General features: G+C 39.0%; 1 protein-coding gene across 2 annotated transcripts; it reads left to right on the forward strand.

Annotated features, from left to right (window-relative positions):
- The first annotated feature begins 1,022 nt into the window (after window positions 1-1,022).
- Window positions 1,023-17,506, forward strand: sytl4 (synaptotagmin-like 4). 2 transcript variants are annotated; one of them, XM_030061820.1, is made up of 17 exons: window positions 1,023-1,179; window positions 3,660-3,857; window positions 5,033-5,248; window positions 6,136-6,245; window positions 6,463-6,577; window positions 6,694-6,867; window positions 7,423-7,537; window positions 7,632-7,731; window positions 9,570-9,664; window positions 10,489-10,578; window positions 11,208-11,386; window positions 14,033-14,135; window positions 14,665-14,826; window positions 15,193-15,298; window positions 15,717-15,825; window positions 15,943-16,151; window positions 16,510-17,506. In XM_030061820.1, the coding sequence occupies exons 2-17, from the start codon at window positions 3,739-3,741 to the stop codon at window positions 16,656-16,658; spliced, it is 2,151 nt and encodes a 716-aa protein (XP_029917680.1). In that variant the 5' UTR covers window positions 1,023-1,179; window positions 3,660-3,738; the 3' UTR covers window positions 16,659-17,506. The 2 variants fall into 2 exon arrangements, with proteins under 2 accessions (XP_029917680.1, XP_029917681.1); XM_030061821.1 differs by lacking the exon at window positions 1,023-1,179 and adding an exon at window positions 1,422-1,554.
- Window positions 17,507-17,533: the final 27 nt, after the last annotated feature.

Raw genomic sequence — 17,533 nt, forward strand, 5'->3', positions numbered from 1 at the left:
TAAGGATCACACTCAAAAGCTGCAAGGTCATATTTGATATTGAAAATGATCATGATCATATTGATCATTCATCATTCATCATATGATCATAGCTGAGAGCCACCTCTTGATCTTTAATCCTTGTGGTCTTGGTCATTTCCACAAAACCATCAAGGTGTTCAGTACAAAAAACACAACTTCTTGCACCTAATGGTACAAATTCTGTAAAAGCTTCATGATTATCCTGGACATAATCAATTAACATACATTATTGTTTGGAAATATTCCTCCCCCTCTCTTTTTACACATTTTGTTGCATTGAAATGACACATTACAGACAATACATTTGTTTAAGGTCTATGCAAAGTACTGGATTCAATCGGTAGAGTCATAATGATTTTCATGGAATTTTTCTGAAGCAAATTTCAAATGAAAAGAGCAGATTGCTCTACCTGGAGAAAGAAAAAAAAAATCCTCAATTGGATGTTACTCAAAATAAGTGTTGTGAGAATAGCATTTATGTTCTTTTCAAATTTGCTGTTTTTCTGCATATTTTTGCAGGCAGTTTTTAAAGTGAATGAATGCACAACTCATAGATGTATGAATGTTTTACCAACACCCAAAAATGCAGAAATAATATTTAGTGTACTGCAAATCAAAATCATGACTTTTGAGTTAATCCAAGTCATCAGATCATCTCTTTGTAGTGCCATGATTTTTTCTGGTATTTTATTTATTTACCTGCACCTAGGCGTTCACTATTACTGCACAACATGGTTCAAATGGTTCATTCTGTCGCTTTACATATTGCACTGATTGCACTGGCTGATACAGATTAAAATGATCTCCCATAAGGGTTCAACACTTTTGTCTGCCGTTTTGATCCAGAGACGCTTATGCAAAAAATACTTATTTTTTTCATCTTGGTACTTTTTGGGGTAATGGAAAATAGTTAGGACTAGCAGATGCCGTTTTAATAATGTGGACCGGATTTTCCACATTAATTGCGACTGCGGAAATTGGAGCCAAGGAAATGCACCTGTCATGGAAATTATTCAGAGGCGCGCCTGTCTGCTGCGGCAAACTTTCCTTATCTTCCGGTACTTGGACTCCTGTCGCACAAAGTCAACAGTTTGGAGAGACCGGAGGCAAAAAAAGAAGGAAAGGCTGTATTTAGTCGAGTGCTGCCGAAGAGGGGAGGTAAGACTGCCTATTTACAGAAACACAGCCGCATTTTTAGTTTGAATTCGTTGTGAATTTAACATTGTCTACGACTTTGAAACCTTTTCTGAGGTATTTTTTCTCAAATTCCTCGCCGTTGCCCGTGGTGACGGCAGTTGTGTAATGCTAGCAGAAGAAGTCAACCGTTAACAACAGGTGTTCGTAATTTCATCCAACTTATACTAGCTAGTCCGGTCATTTCGTCGCTTATTTGAGGTTGTTATCTCCTTCCAGGTTTTATACAAAACATGGGTTTTGCTTTCCAGCTTCCAGCTTGTAAATTTGCATAAGCGCAGCTCTTCTCTGTGATCGGGTTTGCATTTGAATTAAAGTCACTATCTGGTTCATTTTCCTGTGAGTAAATGTTAGCCTGTTGAAATCACTTTCTGGTGTTTGGAGCTCATAGGAATTTCTTTTTTTTTTTTTTAAACTATGCATTTCTTCACAGGTCACAGCCATTGAAACATCCTATCAGTATTTTTTCTTACGTGATTAGAAACGTATTCGTTTACATTTGAGTTTCGTGTTTGTTCAGTGTACATGTGCCTTTTTGATATAAGGTTAATGCGTTAGCTGAAGGCTGGGAGCTTGGAGTTTCTAAGGCATGCCTACAGTCTGTACGCATGTTAATGGCTATTTGCATTGGCTCCTGAGGTTAATGTACCTCACAGGCACTTAAATTCTAATTTCCTGCAGAAACTCCTGTCCTTCAGGTAGCTTGGACAAATCATGTGCTTTACTTGTTTTTGGAGGATTATTCCAGTCAGTGCTCTCTCACTATCATGTTGTGGGGAGGCATTCTCCATTTCCCTGAAGGTTGTCAGGTTGTCTTTCAGGTATAACAACAAAAGCGTGAACCAACTGGCCTTAAGGTTTCAAACAATAAGGAAGAGGTATTTCCCTAAAGTTTTGCATGAAGCAGGCCATAAATTTCCTCTCTGCTTCCCGAACACTTGATAGAACTTGCTTTAATTTAGGGCATTCAAATAGAGCATGAAGTTTCGGATGGGATGTGGCAGATGACAAGCTTAATATTGGGATTAGACAAATGGTTTAATTGCAGAGCTCCGCCCGGCTCTCTGTGTCCTTAGAGGGTGGGAACTCTGCTTGATAGGAGCTCATGTTGTTTTTGCCTTTCCCAATATAAACAACCTTTTGCACTGGCTGAGGCTCCTGTGGGATTTTAATGCTCAAGCATCCTGGTTCCTTTTTTAGTCATTTGTCATTTGGAAAAATTAGAGTTTGCCATGCCCCCATAATAAAATTCCATTCATCATATGACATATTGACTATATTGCAAGGCCAGACTGCCTTGGCGTTAGTGAGGTTCCCATGGTCAGTGTTTTGATGGTAACTTGGCTGGTGGACACAAAATATTTGCACTTTTGAATGGGGCTGAACAGCTAAGCTAATCAAATTATTATCCAAATCACAGGAGCAGCATTTTTTTCATAAAGAAAAAGTGTGTGACAAAACATTGTTGTGAATGAAGTATGGTGCTAGAGAAATGCCCTGGCCTACAAATTGCATTTCCAGTGTGTAAGACATCTGGTACAGACCCAAACAAAAATCATAATCTTTTTCAAAGCTTCTTCAATGAAAAATGAAAGTGCAAAAATGATCATTCCTACTAAAAACGGGAATTGTATTGCCCCACATCGCCTGTAAAATTAACCACAATGTCATTTTTATTATGGCATTGTTCAGCCCTGCTTTTGAATATCTAAAAGTTATTTCATCTTTGAATGATCAGTTACCCACAAGCTGTCGGTAGGTTACATAATTGTGTGGATGTGCAGTGGACTGTCTGCAATGAGATTATGATAATCCATTGCTTTCATGTAACCATGGTGTGCAGGTCTCACACACAAGAGAGAGAAAGGTGACTCTGTCATCTACCAGGCATTTTATCAAGACAATGTCACTGTCCCTGCCCATGTGTGTCTTCCTCGCCACAGGGAATCCAGTCAGTACTTCCTCCTCCTGTGGGACACAGTGTGTTCAGCTTACCACACAGGCTCAGTAAAGTTAGCCAGGGACAAGATGCTGTTCTTTCTGCAGGCTTTTTCATTTTTTTATTGCATTATGCACAGTTCCCACACTCCTGGAAGACCTGTAAGTATTATGTAGAATTTTAAAATAGTTTTCCAGACTTGAGGAAGTAAGGAAAAATAATGAAATGGAGATGAAGTTTTAAGAAAAGGTTTCCTGGTTGGAGGGAAATGATGATTGTGGACTTTGTTTTTCACTGACAGACTTAAAATAAGTGTACAATACTTTACTTTCAAATTGGAAAAATGGTTATTTGGTAGGTTAATGGTTACTTGTAATTGATTTGGTCATAAATATTTGAAAAGGGTGTCATGAAATTGTGGAATTGTTTTCCAGAAGTTACAAGGCAGAGACAATCCACTGCTGTTTAATCTCAACCAATTCCTTGTCTACTGTTTTGTCTTTAGGTGGATTTCTAAATGAGACAGCTCTTGATTTGGGCTAGTTAACCTATGCAGAGAGCCAGTAAAACAGAAAAGAGCTACAATGCCCCAGGCCGCTGAAACGATCAACCTGGTCTTCCTGACTGATGATGAGCGGGAGCTGATTCTGGAGGTGCTGCGGCGGGACGAGGAGCTGAGGCTGGCTGAGGAGCGCCGTGTACGGTGAGAAGAGCGCTGCGTGTTTATTGACCTAAATACATCTCGTTACTTCACCTCATTTATCAAACGAGCCACGGGTATAGACCATACAAATTTTTGTATCAGCATGTGTTTTGTTACAGGAAAAATCCACCCTTTAAACACTTTAAAGGATAGGTTTGTGTTTTTTGAAGTGTATTCACTTTATTCCAGTCACATGCATTGTCAAGCAATGGAGGCTACCTTTTGCTTTGATGCAGGTGCAGCGCTGGCTCCATAACTACAGCTCAGTTCAAGTTTACAGGGCCAAAACTTGCCAATCATCTTTCAGTGCTAGAACCCACATATTTTGCAGGGAAAGATAGTAAAGTGCTACAGAACGTTAATTCAACAAAATACTGTGGTAGTTTATGGTCACTGTTGCTTAATTCCCTTAGTGTCAGGATTATTTGCGTGGTGGGGGATACCTCCAGGTAAGCCCTGGTTAGGCCTCCCAGCTTAGTGTTGAGGAAGTTGCCATAGCACTGCTGGAATAAAGGGAGTGGACTTCAGAAAACAAAACCTATCCTTTAACACTGTTAAAAGACAGGTAGTGAACTGTTTTTAATCAGTTAACTACTTCATCAACAGTAAAGGTCTGGTTTTGGTGTCTCAGAATTAACGAGCAAGTGCTTCTGTATAGATTCACCATTTTGCACCAACATTTAACAAGTATACAGAAAGAAATCTTTTGTAGAAAAGGCAGAAATAACAATTTCTGTAGACACAGTAAGTTCAAATCACCAGACTCCAGTGTAGTCACAACACACTGTGTTTTGAGTAAAGGATGTGACCCTCTCTCTCTTGACCGGAAATGTCTCACTCCAGTATTGCCCTCTTTCTACTTGCATGTGTAACCCACAGCTGAAAGCAGCAAGTTCCTGACTTCTGTGAGGCTTGTCAGAGGCACTCAAGAAAATGAAGAAAATCACTTTGTGTTTTAGACAAGGCCATTTGAGAAAAAAGGGTGGAATAAAAAAGTAAATTACAACAGTTCTTCACAAAACAAATCCTGAAATGTGCTGAACGTCAGAATTTGATAGATAACAAGGTTAATGTACCAAAGGGAGTTTGAAGTTTTCTTCTTTAAAACTCTAAGCCTGTGAGGGATGAATGGATTTGTCAGTGAGTAACATTTGAGCTGTTATCTTTTATCTCAGGAAGATGAAGACAGAGCTACTGGATATGAAGAGGAAGGGGGCCAAGCGCGGCAGTGGAAAGTACAGTCCGCGTAGCTGTGGCCGCTGCCTGGAGCCTCTGAGTCGGCTGACTCTCCTGTCCAGTCAGTGCAGGTTATGTAACCACCATGTATGCCGCAACTGCCGAACGGTGCGCCCCGATGGATCCTGGCTGTGCAGAGTGTGTGCCAAAGAGACGTAAGAGACTCAGTTTTGTGTATTTTGTTACTGTTGACTTGGATCAGTAACTGCTCATACAAATGTAAGATGGCATTAAAACCCTTGATGTGTAAGGCAAATGGGCATTTATTTGAGGTTTGACAAATATGTATTTAATTAAATCCTGATACAATATGTTTACTGGTGTCACCAATATTTTATGTTGATACTATAATATCTTTATGCCAAAATTACAAGGATTCACTGTATCCTTTGGAAATTGGAGCTTGGTAGCACAGATAATTCTGAAACAGTCTTTGGTGCAGTGTGTGTCTCTGTGACACTAAAACAGTCACAAACTAATGAAATTATTTTAGGTGACTTGCACAATAGTCCAAACTCTGGGTTACATTTCTGTCTTTAAATGGGGAATTAATTTACAGGAAACTTCACTTAACATTTAAACTTTTTTTTAAATGTGCACATTAAGTAATAACAACAGCTAAAATATACCAGCTTTACAGGATGTTTTTACATAGTTTTGGTCAAGGAGGAGCCTTCATATCAGCAGTGGATGTCAGGACTGACCTACATCTAATATTTAACAAGATTAGTATCACCAAGTGAATATTTCACTATAAACAATGATCGAACACCTCTGTCATTCCTTTCATAACAATTATTAACTATAGTAATATTCTGAGACAGCAGTAGATTTATTTCTAAAAACCAGGGCTGAATTTTTTTTTTGTCGAATCAGTCAGACATATAAATTGTATTAATTGAGTAATTAGCTCACAGTTACCTAACACGCTTTTTGAAACCTTTTTTTCCAAATCTGTTTTATCACACAATTGATGTTAAATTTGCTGAATTTGGCATTTACAATTTTAAAAAAATAAACAGTAATTTCTATTGGTTTCCAGGGATCTAAAGAAAAGAACAGGTGACTGGTTTTTTGATCAAAGAGTCAACCGTTTCTCTACCGTGCCTGGACATGACCTAGTGAGGAGCTCCCTGAAAAAGAGGCCTCCATGTGAGTACAGGAAGAGGAAGTGGGCATGCACAGTTCAGCTGGGAATGTAAACAAATCTCTGCCTCGGATTAATGAAATGCCCACTGTCAGTGCAATGTTGTCCTAATTAAACAAGGAAGAAGGAAAATGTTAAAAAAAAAAAAAAAAGTTTCAATAACATGACCCCATTTTCTTTTCTTTCAACTAAGGCAGTGTGGTTAAACTGTTTGTGTTACAGTGAAGAAGCATGAAACAATGGGAGAGGTGCTGTTGAGAAGCACAGAGGTAAACCCAGACCCAAACACTCCTGTGGCTCGGCCCAGACAGAGAGACCGGACACCCAAAAAGACAGGGTGAGGGCTAGTCATCATTCCTTGCATCAGTTTACTTGTACATTAGTACAAGGCCTACGATTAAACACACAGCCTGTCACACTGTCTCAACCATTCTGACACGTTCACTTCAACAGTCCGCCGAGTGAAACTTCGGAATCTGTTGGTTCAAGCGTTTTGTGTGAAACGAAGGAGGATGTCGGGTCAAAGGACCAGCAGCAGCGCAGCGACACAGAATCTGCAGAAAAAACCAGTCTGTGTAGCAGCAAAACTGAGACGGAGTCTGGCCGTGAGACCCCTGACCCAGTGAGGTAAATCCACACATGGTTAGATTCAAAAGTAATGGGACTGCCCATCCCACCACAGTATGCAAAGTTTCATCTTGAGCCAGGAAATGAAGTGCGCATTGAGATGTCAACCTTTTAAAAACAATTCTTTTCTTACTTGATTTTATGTGGGTCTTGTTATAACAGGATGTTGAGGAGGGATATAAGGCAGGTAGGGATCATCTGAAAGTGTAAACTAATAGGATACCAGTTAGGAAGAGAAACAGTTTTATTTGGTGGATGGAGGGGGCAGATTATGGGTGTAGGTATAGACACACAGGGTCATAGGTCATTTTAATGTCAAAAGACGCATATTGCTTTAAATGATGATGATGATTAATTGATAACAAAGTCAGAGTTTTTACTCGCTTAGTGAAACTATGCTGCTCTCTGCTTGAAGTTTTGTTTATTTTGAGTCAAGTTATAACCCCACTTCCAGAGACCACATCTCTATTGTGAGATGTTTTTTTGTCATGAATACTCAGGTAGCACCCTGTTTTTGGTCTTTCCCACTGAATATTAATTCCTGTTGTCTTCAAGGCTGGGGAAGACCTCAGCAAGGTCAAGTCCAGCAGGATCCAGTGTTTCCAGTCAGACCATCCCAGTCAAAGCAGACAGTGTCCGCAGTCACAGCTCTAACTCAGAAGCAAACACTGTGAGAAGCTCTCTAATGTATACAGGCAGTAATGATCTTTTTTCACAACAGAGGTCATGCCTCTGACCATGACTTATTGTCCTTCTCAAAACAGGCCACAGAAGCAAAGTCGGTCAGTCCAAATTTGGATTTAAACTCGTTGGATGTTGATGGAATTTTCAAAAAGAGCATCAGACGTGCTCCAAAGCCTCCAGGTTAATATCTTATATGCCTATTTGCTGCATGTCTCTTTCCTGTGTTTTTGGATGGGTCGACTTTTACGTTAATGCCCCATACACACACACACACACACGTATATATATATATATATATATATATATATACACACACACACATACATATGCTCTCTATATATAAACATATATGTACAGTACAGGCCAAAAGTTTGGACACACTTTCTCATTCAATGCGTTTTGTTTATTTTCATGACTATTTACATTGTAGATTCTCACTGAAGGCATCAAAACTATGAATGAACACATGTGGAGTTATGTACTTAACAAAAAAACGTGAAATAACTGAAAACATGTTTTATATTCTAGTTTCTTCAAAATAGCCACCCTTTGCTCTGATTACTGCTTTGCACACTCTTGGCATTCTCTCCATGAGCTTCAAGAGGTAGTCACCTGAAATGGTTTTCCAATAGTCTTGAAGGAGTTCCCAGAGGTGTTTAGCACTTGTTGGCGCCTTTGCCTTCACTCTGCGGTCCAGCTCACCCCAAACCATCTCGATTGGGTTCAGGTCCGGTGACTGTGGAGGCCAGGTCATCTGCCGCAGCACTCCATCACTCTCCTTCTTGGTCAAATAGCCCTTACACAGCCTGGAGGTGTGTTTGGGGTCATTGTCCTGTTGAAAAATAAATGATCGTCCAACTAAAACCGGATGGGATGGCATGTCGCTGCAGGATGCTGTGGTAGCCATGCTGGTTCAGTGTGCCTTCAGTTTTGAATAAATCCCCAACAGTGTCACCAGCAAAACACCCCCACACCATCACACCTCCTCCTCCATGCTTCACAGTGGGAACCAGGCATGTGGAATCCATCCGTTCACCTTTTCTGTGTCTCACAAAGACACGGCGGTTGCAACCAAAGATCTCAGAGATTTGGACTCATCAGACCAAAGCACAGATTTCCACTGGTCTAATGTCCATTCCTTGTGTTTCTTGGCCCAAACAAATCTCTTCTGCTTGTTGCCTCTCCTTAGCAGTGGTTTCCTAGCAGCTATTTGACCATGAAGGCCTGATTGGCGCAGTCTCCTCTTAACAGTTGTTCTAGAGATGGGTCTGCAGCTAGAACTCTGTGTGGCATTTATCTGCTCTCTGATCTGAGCTGCTGTTAACTTGCGATTTCTGAGGCTGGTGACCCGGATGAACTTGTCCTCAGAAGCAGAGGTGACTCTTGGTCTTCCTTTCCTGGGTCGGTCCTCATGTGCCAGTTTCGTTGTAGCGCTTAATGGTTTTTGCGACTCCACTTGGGGACACATTTAAAGTTTTTGCAATTTTCTGGACTGACTGACCTTCATTTCTTAAAGTAATGATGGCCACTCGTTTTTCTTTAGTTAGCTGATTGGTTCTTGCCATGATATGAATTTTAACAGTTGTCCAATAGGGCTGTCGGCTGTGTAGTAACCTGACTTCTGCACAACACAACTGATGGTCCCAACCCCATTGATAAAGCAAGAAATTCCACTAATTAACCCTGATAAGGCACACCTGTGAAGTGAAAACCATTTCAATTGACTACCTCTTGAAGCTCATGGAGAGAATGCCAAGAGTGTGCAAAGCAGTAATCAGAGCAAAGGGTGGCTATTTTGAAGAAACTAGAATATAAACCTTTTTTTGCAGTTATTTCACGTTTTTTTGTTAAGTACATAACTCCACATGTGTTCATTCATAGTTTTGATGCCTTCAGTGAGAATCTACAATGTAAATAGTCATGAAAATAAACAAAACGCATTGAATGAGAAGGTGTGTCCAAACTTTTGGCCTGTACTGTATATATATGTTTATGTTTATATGTTTATGTATATATAGAGCACACATCAACACTGGACCTCCGAGATGGAGGTGTTCCCAAAGAGTCGTCTTTGGGCAACAGGAGCCGTTCTGTACCAGGTCTTGATGTGCAGGTAAGCAGTTCAAGGAGAAATCCATCTTCCCATTCTCATGTAGAATTTTACAAGTCTGTGATGCTCAAAGCAGACCAGTAATGACTTTTTCATCAAGTCTTGTAACAGTATACCTCTTGTCCTTCGTCAAGTGATTCCCTGCATTTCCCAGAATGCCCTTTGACAGCTCCCAGGGAATGTGCATGAACTTGTTTCATTCAGGTTCATGTAATATGTTAATTGGAGAGAAATAAGGATAACGCAGCAGGAACAAGAGTTTTTCCCGGTCAAATAGTGAGAGTTGTGCCACTTATTCAGCAAATATGTCTTGCAGCTGCATTGCATTATGGTCTATTGAGGCCAGTATTAGTGGAGAAACTGCTGTCTCTGCCTCTTTTATGAGCGTAAATGAATATAGTACAGAATTATGAGTCCAGAGAGACATTCTTGTTGTTTCATACTGAGAAACTGACTCTAAAACTTGGCATTTGCTTTTGATGTTTTTGATAGTAGAAGGATATTCTGCTGTTGAACTCGATGTTTAATAGCTGAACTGAAAACATGTCACTGTGAAGTTAACATTGAGTGCGTTTGGTCATTTTATTTGTTGGAATACGACAAATACATGACCAAACAACAAAATAGATATACCTTACCAATAGTATTGTAATGATTTGAAATGAAGTGTGGATTTTTCTTTCCTCCCTTCCTATTTCAAATTTCATTTCCTGGAGTGTAGACTTCTTAAACAAAATTCTCCTTAACCACTCAGGGAAAAGGGTAACGAGGGAAAAACACCACAGTGTGTATGATCTGTCTTTTGTGTGTTTGCCATGATGCTACAGGAAGATGAAGAGGAAGAGGATATTGACCATTTGGTTGACATCCATAGAAAGACTGTGGCTTCAAGCACCTCCAGTCTGCACAGCTCAAAGGTAAACTTAATTTTTCTGTTGTTTCCTGACAGCTTACTTTACTTGTGTAAAAAAAATGTTTCAAGATCACATTATTATCTTTCTCAAAACTGAACCGATCTTAGATAAATGAACAGACATCTATCACTTCAGGATATCCTTCAACTTAGGAAGTGTGTGAAGTCTGCTCACTGTCTCTATAGTAACCAGCAGTTATGCAACAAAAAGGCCTTAGGGAATGCAAATCAGAAGCTAATGTGACTTTCATGCTGTCACTCTCCATCTATGTAGATATCAAGTGAAATTTCATGATCTCCTGTTAATGCTTTATGTCCTTGACTCACTTTTGCTTATCGTCCAGTGGTTTCTTGTCATCTATGGTGTGCATTCCTTTTCAAGCAAAGTCTGATAATAGGATAAGTTTTTTAAACCTGCTTTATTCAGCCCTGTGGTCATCTCTGTCTAAGTAATTTCTAACAAAACCAATTTTAATAAATTAATAAATTTACTATTGTTAGCACAGAATCAGTCTGTTTAGAGCAACAGTTAGGTGAGTATTTACCACAGAAGGCACACAAATTAACAAAAGGTGTCAAGAGTTATTTGTAAATTATATTTAACCCAATTCTGGTATGTCTATATTCCTCCAGAGTACTTTGGGCAGCCTAATGAGTATTTACAGTGAAGCAGGGGACTATGACAGTGTGGAGGTGAGCGGGGACATCGTCTTCTCTCTTAGCTATGATGAACACACCCAGAGCCTGCATGTCTTCATCAAGGAATGCCATGGGCTGGCCTATGGTGATACTTCACGACAGCGTTGCAACCCGTAAATATGAAGGACTTCCACTTTTCAGAGCATAGCCGTGCTGTAGAAGCATAGTAGGCAACTCAACACCCTACTCAGTGATTTTATCACTCCAGTCACTTTCAAAACTCTTCCTGAAACAGTTTAGCAATGCCTGTTGATCTCTACCAATGACAGTCACAACCACGAGTCTCACCTGTGCAGCACGTGCACCTACACCTGTTCCAGTGATTTCAAACAAGTCTTGCTAGTAAATTTGATTTGAATGTTAGCTGGTGCTCATTTTTTAGCTATTCATACTGTGGAAATAATTCTGTTACTTTATATAAATTTAATGTTATATACACATCACATTGGCAAAAGCAAATATGTCCCTTCTATACATGATATGGAAGACAGTGTTGTACCAAAACCAGTGCGGTTGTTTGAAATATGTAGGCGTACGTCATCAGATCACACCCAGAAGACATTAAAATCGTTTTTAAAAAGATCTATAGAATCAATCAATCAATCAATCAAATTTTATTTATATAGCACCTTTCAAACAAATGCATGATATTCAAGGTGCTTTACATCTTGATTGACAAATAAGCATAAAATAAGAAGTGAAAGGACAAGGAGACCGATGCACACTCATAAAATATGGTTAATTTAAAATAAATAAAATAAATAAATAAGAATGGAATAAAATACTGAATTAAAAAAAAAAAAATATATATATATATATATATATATATATATATATATATATATATATATATATATATATATATATATATATATATATATATATATATATGGAACTATTTAAAACAATAAAGACACAGCAATAATAAAATAACTCAAGAATAAGATACCGAATAAAAATATAAAAACAATATGAAATGATTTAAAACAGTAAAAACACAGCAATAATAAAATAACTCAAGAAATAAGATACTGAATAAAAATATAAAAACAATATGAAATGATTTAATAATCAATAAATAACAATAAAACAAATACAGATAAAATTATTAATAGTAAATAAGAAGTAGAATACCTATAAAACCATAAAATTATAATATTATAAGACACTACATAAAGGCCAGACCAAAGAGATGGGTTTTTAGTCTACGTTTAAAAGTTTCAATGTTTCCGGCTCCTCTCAGATCCTCCGGCAGGCTGTTCCAGAGTTTTGGTGCATAGTGGCTGAAAGCAGCATCACCGAATGTTTTGGTTCTACTCTGTGGAACAGCCAAGAGAGAAGAGCCGGAGGATCGGAGGAGCCTTCCTGGTTCATGTACTAAAAGCATATCTGACATATAGTCCGGTGCAAGTCCATGTAGCGCCTTATAAACTAATAAAAGAACTTTAAAATCAATGCGAGAACTAACAGGCAGCCAGTGTAAGGATTTTAAAATAGGCGTAATGTGTGCTCTCCTTCTGGTCTGAGTCAGAACTCTCGCTGCGGAGTTTTGGATCAGTTGCAGCTGGTTAATTGTGTTTTTGGGTAGACCAGAAAGGAGAGCATTACAGTAGTCTAACCTGCTAGTTATAAAAGCGTGCATTAGTCTCTCCGTATTGCCCAGAGAGAGAAATGGTCTCACTTTGGAGATATTTTTTAAATGATAAAATGCTGTTTTTGTGACACTGCGTATATGTGGTTTAAAATTAAAATCAGAGTCAAATATCACTCCTAAATTTCTTGCCTCTTGGCTTGGGTTTAGTCCAAGTGTATTTAGTTTGGAGGCCAGTTTCTCTCTCTGAGCCTTTGAACCAATAATCAGTACTTCGGTTTTGTCCTGGTTAAGCTGTAAAAAATTCTGTGACATCCAGGCCTTAATATCTAAAATGCAGTTAAAAAGTGAGTCAAGTGGTCCAGTGTCATCAGGAGACACGGCCACATAGAGCTGGGTGTCATCAGCATAACTATGGAAAGAGATGCCGTGTCTCCTGATGACACTGCCCAGGGGTAACATGTATAAATTAAAAAGTAACGGTCCTAAAATTGATCCTTGTGGTATTCCACAGGTAACCTCATATTGTTTAGAGCACTGATTGTCTATAGAAATAAAAAATTTTCTTACACAGAGATATGAGGTGAACCACTTTAAAACCATCCCAGACAGGCCAACACACTCATCTAATCTATGTAAAAGAATTTGGTGGTCCACAGTATCGAAAGCAGCACTCAGGTCAAGCAGCACCAGAATGACAGACTGAGCTAAACACACTGCAGCGTTGAGCCTTGTGCTTTTATTGGGAGAAGAAAAAATGCATATTGCTATTGGAGATACTTGCATATCACTTTGTTTTCAGGGAGAGTTTTGAAAACAACTGAGGTCATGAGGTCACTGCTAGAGGCCTTGAAGTGCTGAACTTTATAAAATCTATTTTGAAAACATTGGCTGTACAGCACACAATGTGAATTGAATTAATTCCTGCATCATGCATCCATATCTAAGTACATGATTAGGAGTGTTACACGTGATTCTCTGTTGCTGTGCACACACCTTACAGTGTTGTTAACACAATTTTGATCAGCTTAGATAAGAGGATGCTGTGTATACAAAGTCTTGCAAATGACGTGGAGGTGATTTGCTCTACCTTACCATAACCAAATATATTTAGTGAAGAAAACAGTTTTTAGTAAAGAAAATGATGGACTTTTGTTTTGTTTTGCAGTTATGTCAAATGTTACCTTCTACCAGACAAATCTCGCCAGAGCAAAAGGAAGACTAGCACCAAGAGGAATACAATCAGCCCTGTCTACCAAGAGATGCTAAAGGTGATGGTTTATTCGTGACACTTAAAGAACTAGCCTGAAGCTCTGTTGGTCCAAGGCTGTTGACTTTGTGACACTCCCTGATTACTGACCTTGCGCCAAACCTCATGTCATGTAGATAATGACCACACCTACAGAGACCTTTAAGATTGATATTGACACTGAAGATAAGAATAGCTATTGACAAATATTGATTTTGTTGGCTGGCTACCTTTTGAATGTACAGAGGTAGATTAAATACAGTGGGCAAACAAAGTTCAAGAATAGGAAATTATCTGGATAAATCAAATTTGTAACAGATTACGGCTCTGCACTTTTTCATTTGCCTTTTTGAGTTTAAAGCAATTCTGGTTAGGGAAGAGGCAAATTGTATTCAAGATTTTACATTAGGGAATAAAGCTGCTAATAAAACCACAGTTCTGAGATGTGTTCAAAGCTCCCTCAGCATTAAAAATTTAGAAAGACCTCTCTATTCATTTATCATTGTTAACACAAGCCCTGCAATGCATCCACTCTCCTCCTCTTTGACCAGTACTCCATCAGTCGTTCCCAGCTGCTCACCCGGTCCCTGTTGCTGTCAGTCTGGCACCATGGGCGCATCAGCCGCAATGCCTTCCTGGGAGAGGTGGAGATTTCCCTGGACTGCCGAGACCTGGACTCCCCTCAGGACGAATGTGTGGCATTAATGGGGAAGGTAGTGAAAAGAGATTTTTATTTTTGTCCCTCACAATGAAGAGAGAGTCCCTCCGTTCATGTCCATGACTATCCATCACATTCAGTATCTGACACTGCTGATTGGTCTTTGATGAATAATTAATCTTAACCACTGCACCAAATTCTAGCATTTTCAAAATTACATTGACAGGCTGAGAGTGCTCCTATGATTACAGGTCAAAACAAGATGATATTGACATACATCAAGCTGCTGTCTGTGAAATTAGATATATTTGATACAACTGGATGTGGGAGTGTTGCATCAATTATGGTGGTTGACATGTATGTTATTGCCTTGGGGTTCATATGTGATCTAGCAATAAATACATATCCTTTTTATAAATAGGCAGCCTCAGCTGTGCAGGCCTCTTGCTTTGCTCAGTACAAAGGGGACTTGGTGGTCTCCTTGAAATTTATCACACCTAAAAAGTCAACAGCTGACAAAATCAAAGGTAAGACTGCTATAACAGAAATATAATCAGTAGGGATGCTCCAATTTTGTTTTTCCATCTGTTTTTGTCTATTAAGCATGACTGATCTAATCTGACTAATCTACTACTTGTAATTTTTTTTCTCTTCCATTGATGAGATTAATCATGTCCCATCGATGGGGGGAAAAAATGTGTTTAGGATGAACAAACATCTTCAATGGGACTCCTCCACTGAATTTGTACTGTATAATGAGGGCCTAAAAGACAGTTTTTTTTTGTTTTGGTTTGGTTTTTTTTAAATACTGGCATCGTTTATCAGCCAAATTGTTTTAAACATTGGTATCAGCCCAGAATTTCACAATCGGTGCATCTCAAGTAATCAGCTTTACTAGTATTTTAGACATTTCAGATGTCAAATGTGGTTGTCTTTCCCCCCCAGGCAAGAAGGCAAAAACTGAGGAAGGGGGAGAATTACATGTCCTCATTAAAGAGGCAAAGAATTTGATGGCAATGAAAGCAGGAGACACATCAGATTCCTTTGTAAAAGGGTTAGTGGCCAACTGTCCTCCTCACTCACTGCATTCTCACATTAAGCAAACTTTAAGGTAAGTTTTTTTTAACATTAAGTTTATTTTTAAAGCCTGTTGTTTGTGGTACATTTTTAGGTACCTTTTACCAGCTAAGTCCAAGTCCACAAAGAAGAAAACACCAGTTGTGAAGAAGAATCTGAACCCTCACTACGATCATACATTTGTGTACAAGGATGTAAGCCTGGAGCAGCTGAAGGGGATGTGTCTGGAGCTGACTGTGTGGGACAGAGAGGCCATGTCCAGCAATGAATTCCTGGGAGGGGTACGCCTCAGCTGTGGCACAGGTACAAGACTGACAGAATTCAGTAAAACCTGGGTGTGCCTGTGAAATGTAATTTTGTAGTTTCTGTGAAACTTTCCAGATGGCTGTCCAACTGGAGGGAAGGTGAACTGAGTTAATCTTTGTAAGAAACATGGTATCTCAGTATTGCCACTTTTTGGTTTAAACAGTTTTGTCATCAAACTGTAATTCTTTTTGTTCAGAAAAGCAGACTCAGAATTTTTGATTACTGCTGAAGTGTCTAGGAGGCTTCCACTTACCTTTTTCCCTGATTTGAAAATGACTTGAGTAAGAGGAAATAAATTTCCATCATCAGTAACAGACCATTCATTTTGCATTCATTGTATCATCTACCTTTCCAGGCATGCTAAAAGTTGGAAAGGAGAACATGGAAATGGACTCTGTGGGAGAGGAGGTTAGTCTTTGGGAGAAGATGATGCAGTACCCTGATTCATGGGCAGAGGGCACTCTGCCACTGCGCACCTCTATGGGTAAGACCAAGGACAAATGAGGACACCACTCAGTCTGAAACTTGGAATCAAAGCCATGGGTGTTGGAATGAAGAAGAAGCTGAGATTGTTGTGGGATCTAGGACAAAATATGGGATTGTTTTTATTCCACAAACATTTCATCAGACCAGAAGTTCGTTGGCCTGAAGCAACCAGACCCACAGTTGATTGGCCATAAATAGACACACAATGTATTGGCCTGCTGAGCAGTAAACATATGTGATACCTGCCTCCCTATCTGACACAAGTATTCATACTCAACAGTCACACGCCTCGCCCTCCTGAGGCTCACTGCACAGCCAAAGTCTCTTTGGTGAGGTTCATCATTGTCATAACCTCCCCTGAACGCAGGCTGGTGTTACTCTTGAAACAGTGCCAAAGTGAGACACTATGCACTCACACTATTTTAAGTTCACTGACACACTGCCATTTTATGTTTTTAAAATTCAGTGTGCATATATTTTTGGAATTCATAATTGCACACAGCACTTACAAAAGTAATGGTGTTATATCAGCCTTTTCTCAATAGTTGTGTAAAGTTTTTACTGTCACAATCTGCAAACCATTCATTATAAATTGGCATTAGAGGATTTCTGGTGTTGCATCTAAACTGCTTATTCGAGTCCATACCATTATGTAATCCATCATAGCTCATACTGCTATTTGTCATATTTTATGTAAAATAAATATTTCTATAATGGATACATAAAAAGCACTATTTGAATGTTGTATATTTGTAGATGTAAAGGTAGATTTTAACTTCTGACAAGAGTGCAATCACAGCCATTTTTAACTAAAGGTTTTCTTAATTATACTATTCACCCAATAAATATTATATGACTGAAGCCAATATTGTGGTCCATTTGTTTCATCTATT

This window comes from Myripristis murdjan, chromosome 10, assembly GCF_902150065.1.
Source record: "Myripristis murdjan chromosome 10, fMyrMur1.1, whole genome shotgun sequence".
Classification (NCBI taxonomy): domain Eukaryota; kingdom Metazoa; phylum Chordata; class Actinopteri; order Holocentriformes; family Holocentridae; genus Myripristis; species Myripristis murdjan.

Coding starts and splice junctions, on each gene's coding strand:
- sytl4 (XM_030061820.1), top strand. CDS start 3,739: ATGCCCCAGGCCGCTGAAACGATCAACCTGGTCTTCCTGACTGATGAT. Junction 11,387..14,032: donor TCACGACAGCGTTGCAACCC/GTAAATATGAAG, acceptor TTTGTTTTGCAG/TTATGTCAAATGTTACCTTC. Junction 15,826..15,942: donor TCAGATTCCTTTGTAAAAGG/GTTAGTGGCCAA, acceptor GTACATTTTTAG/GTACCTTTTACCAGCTAAGT.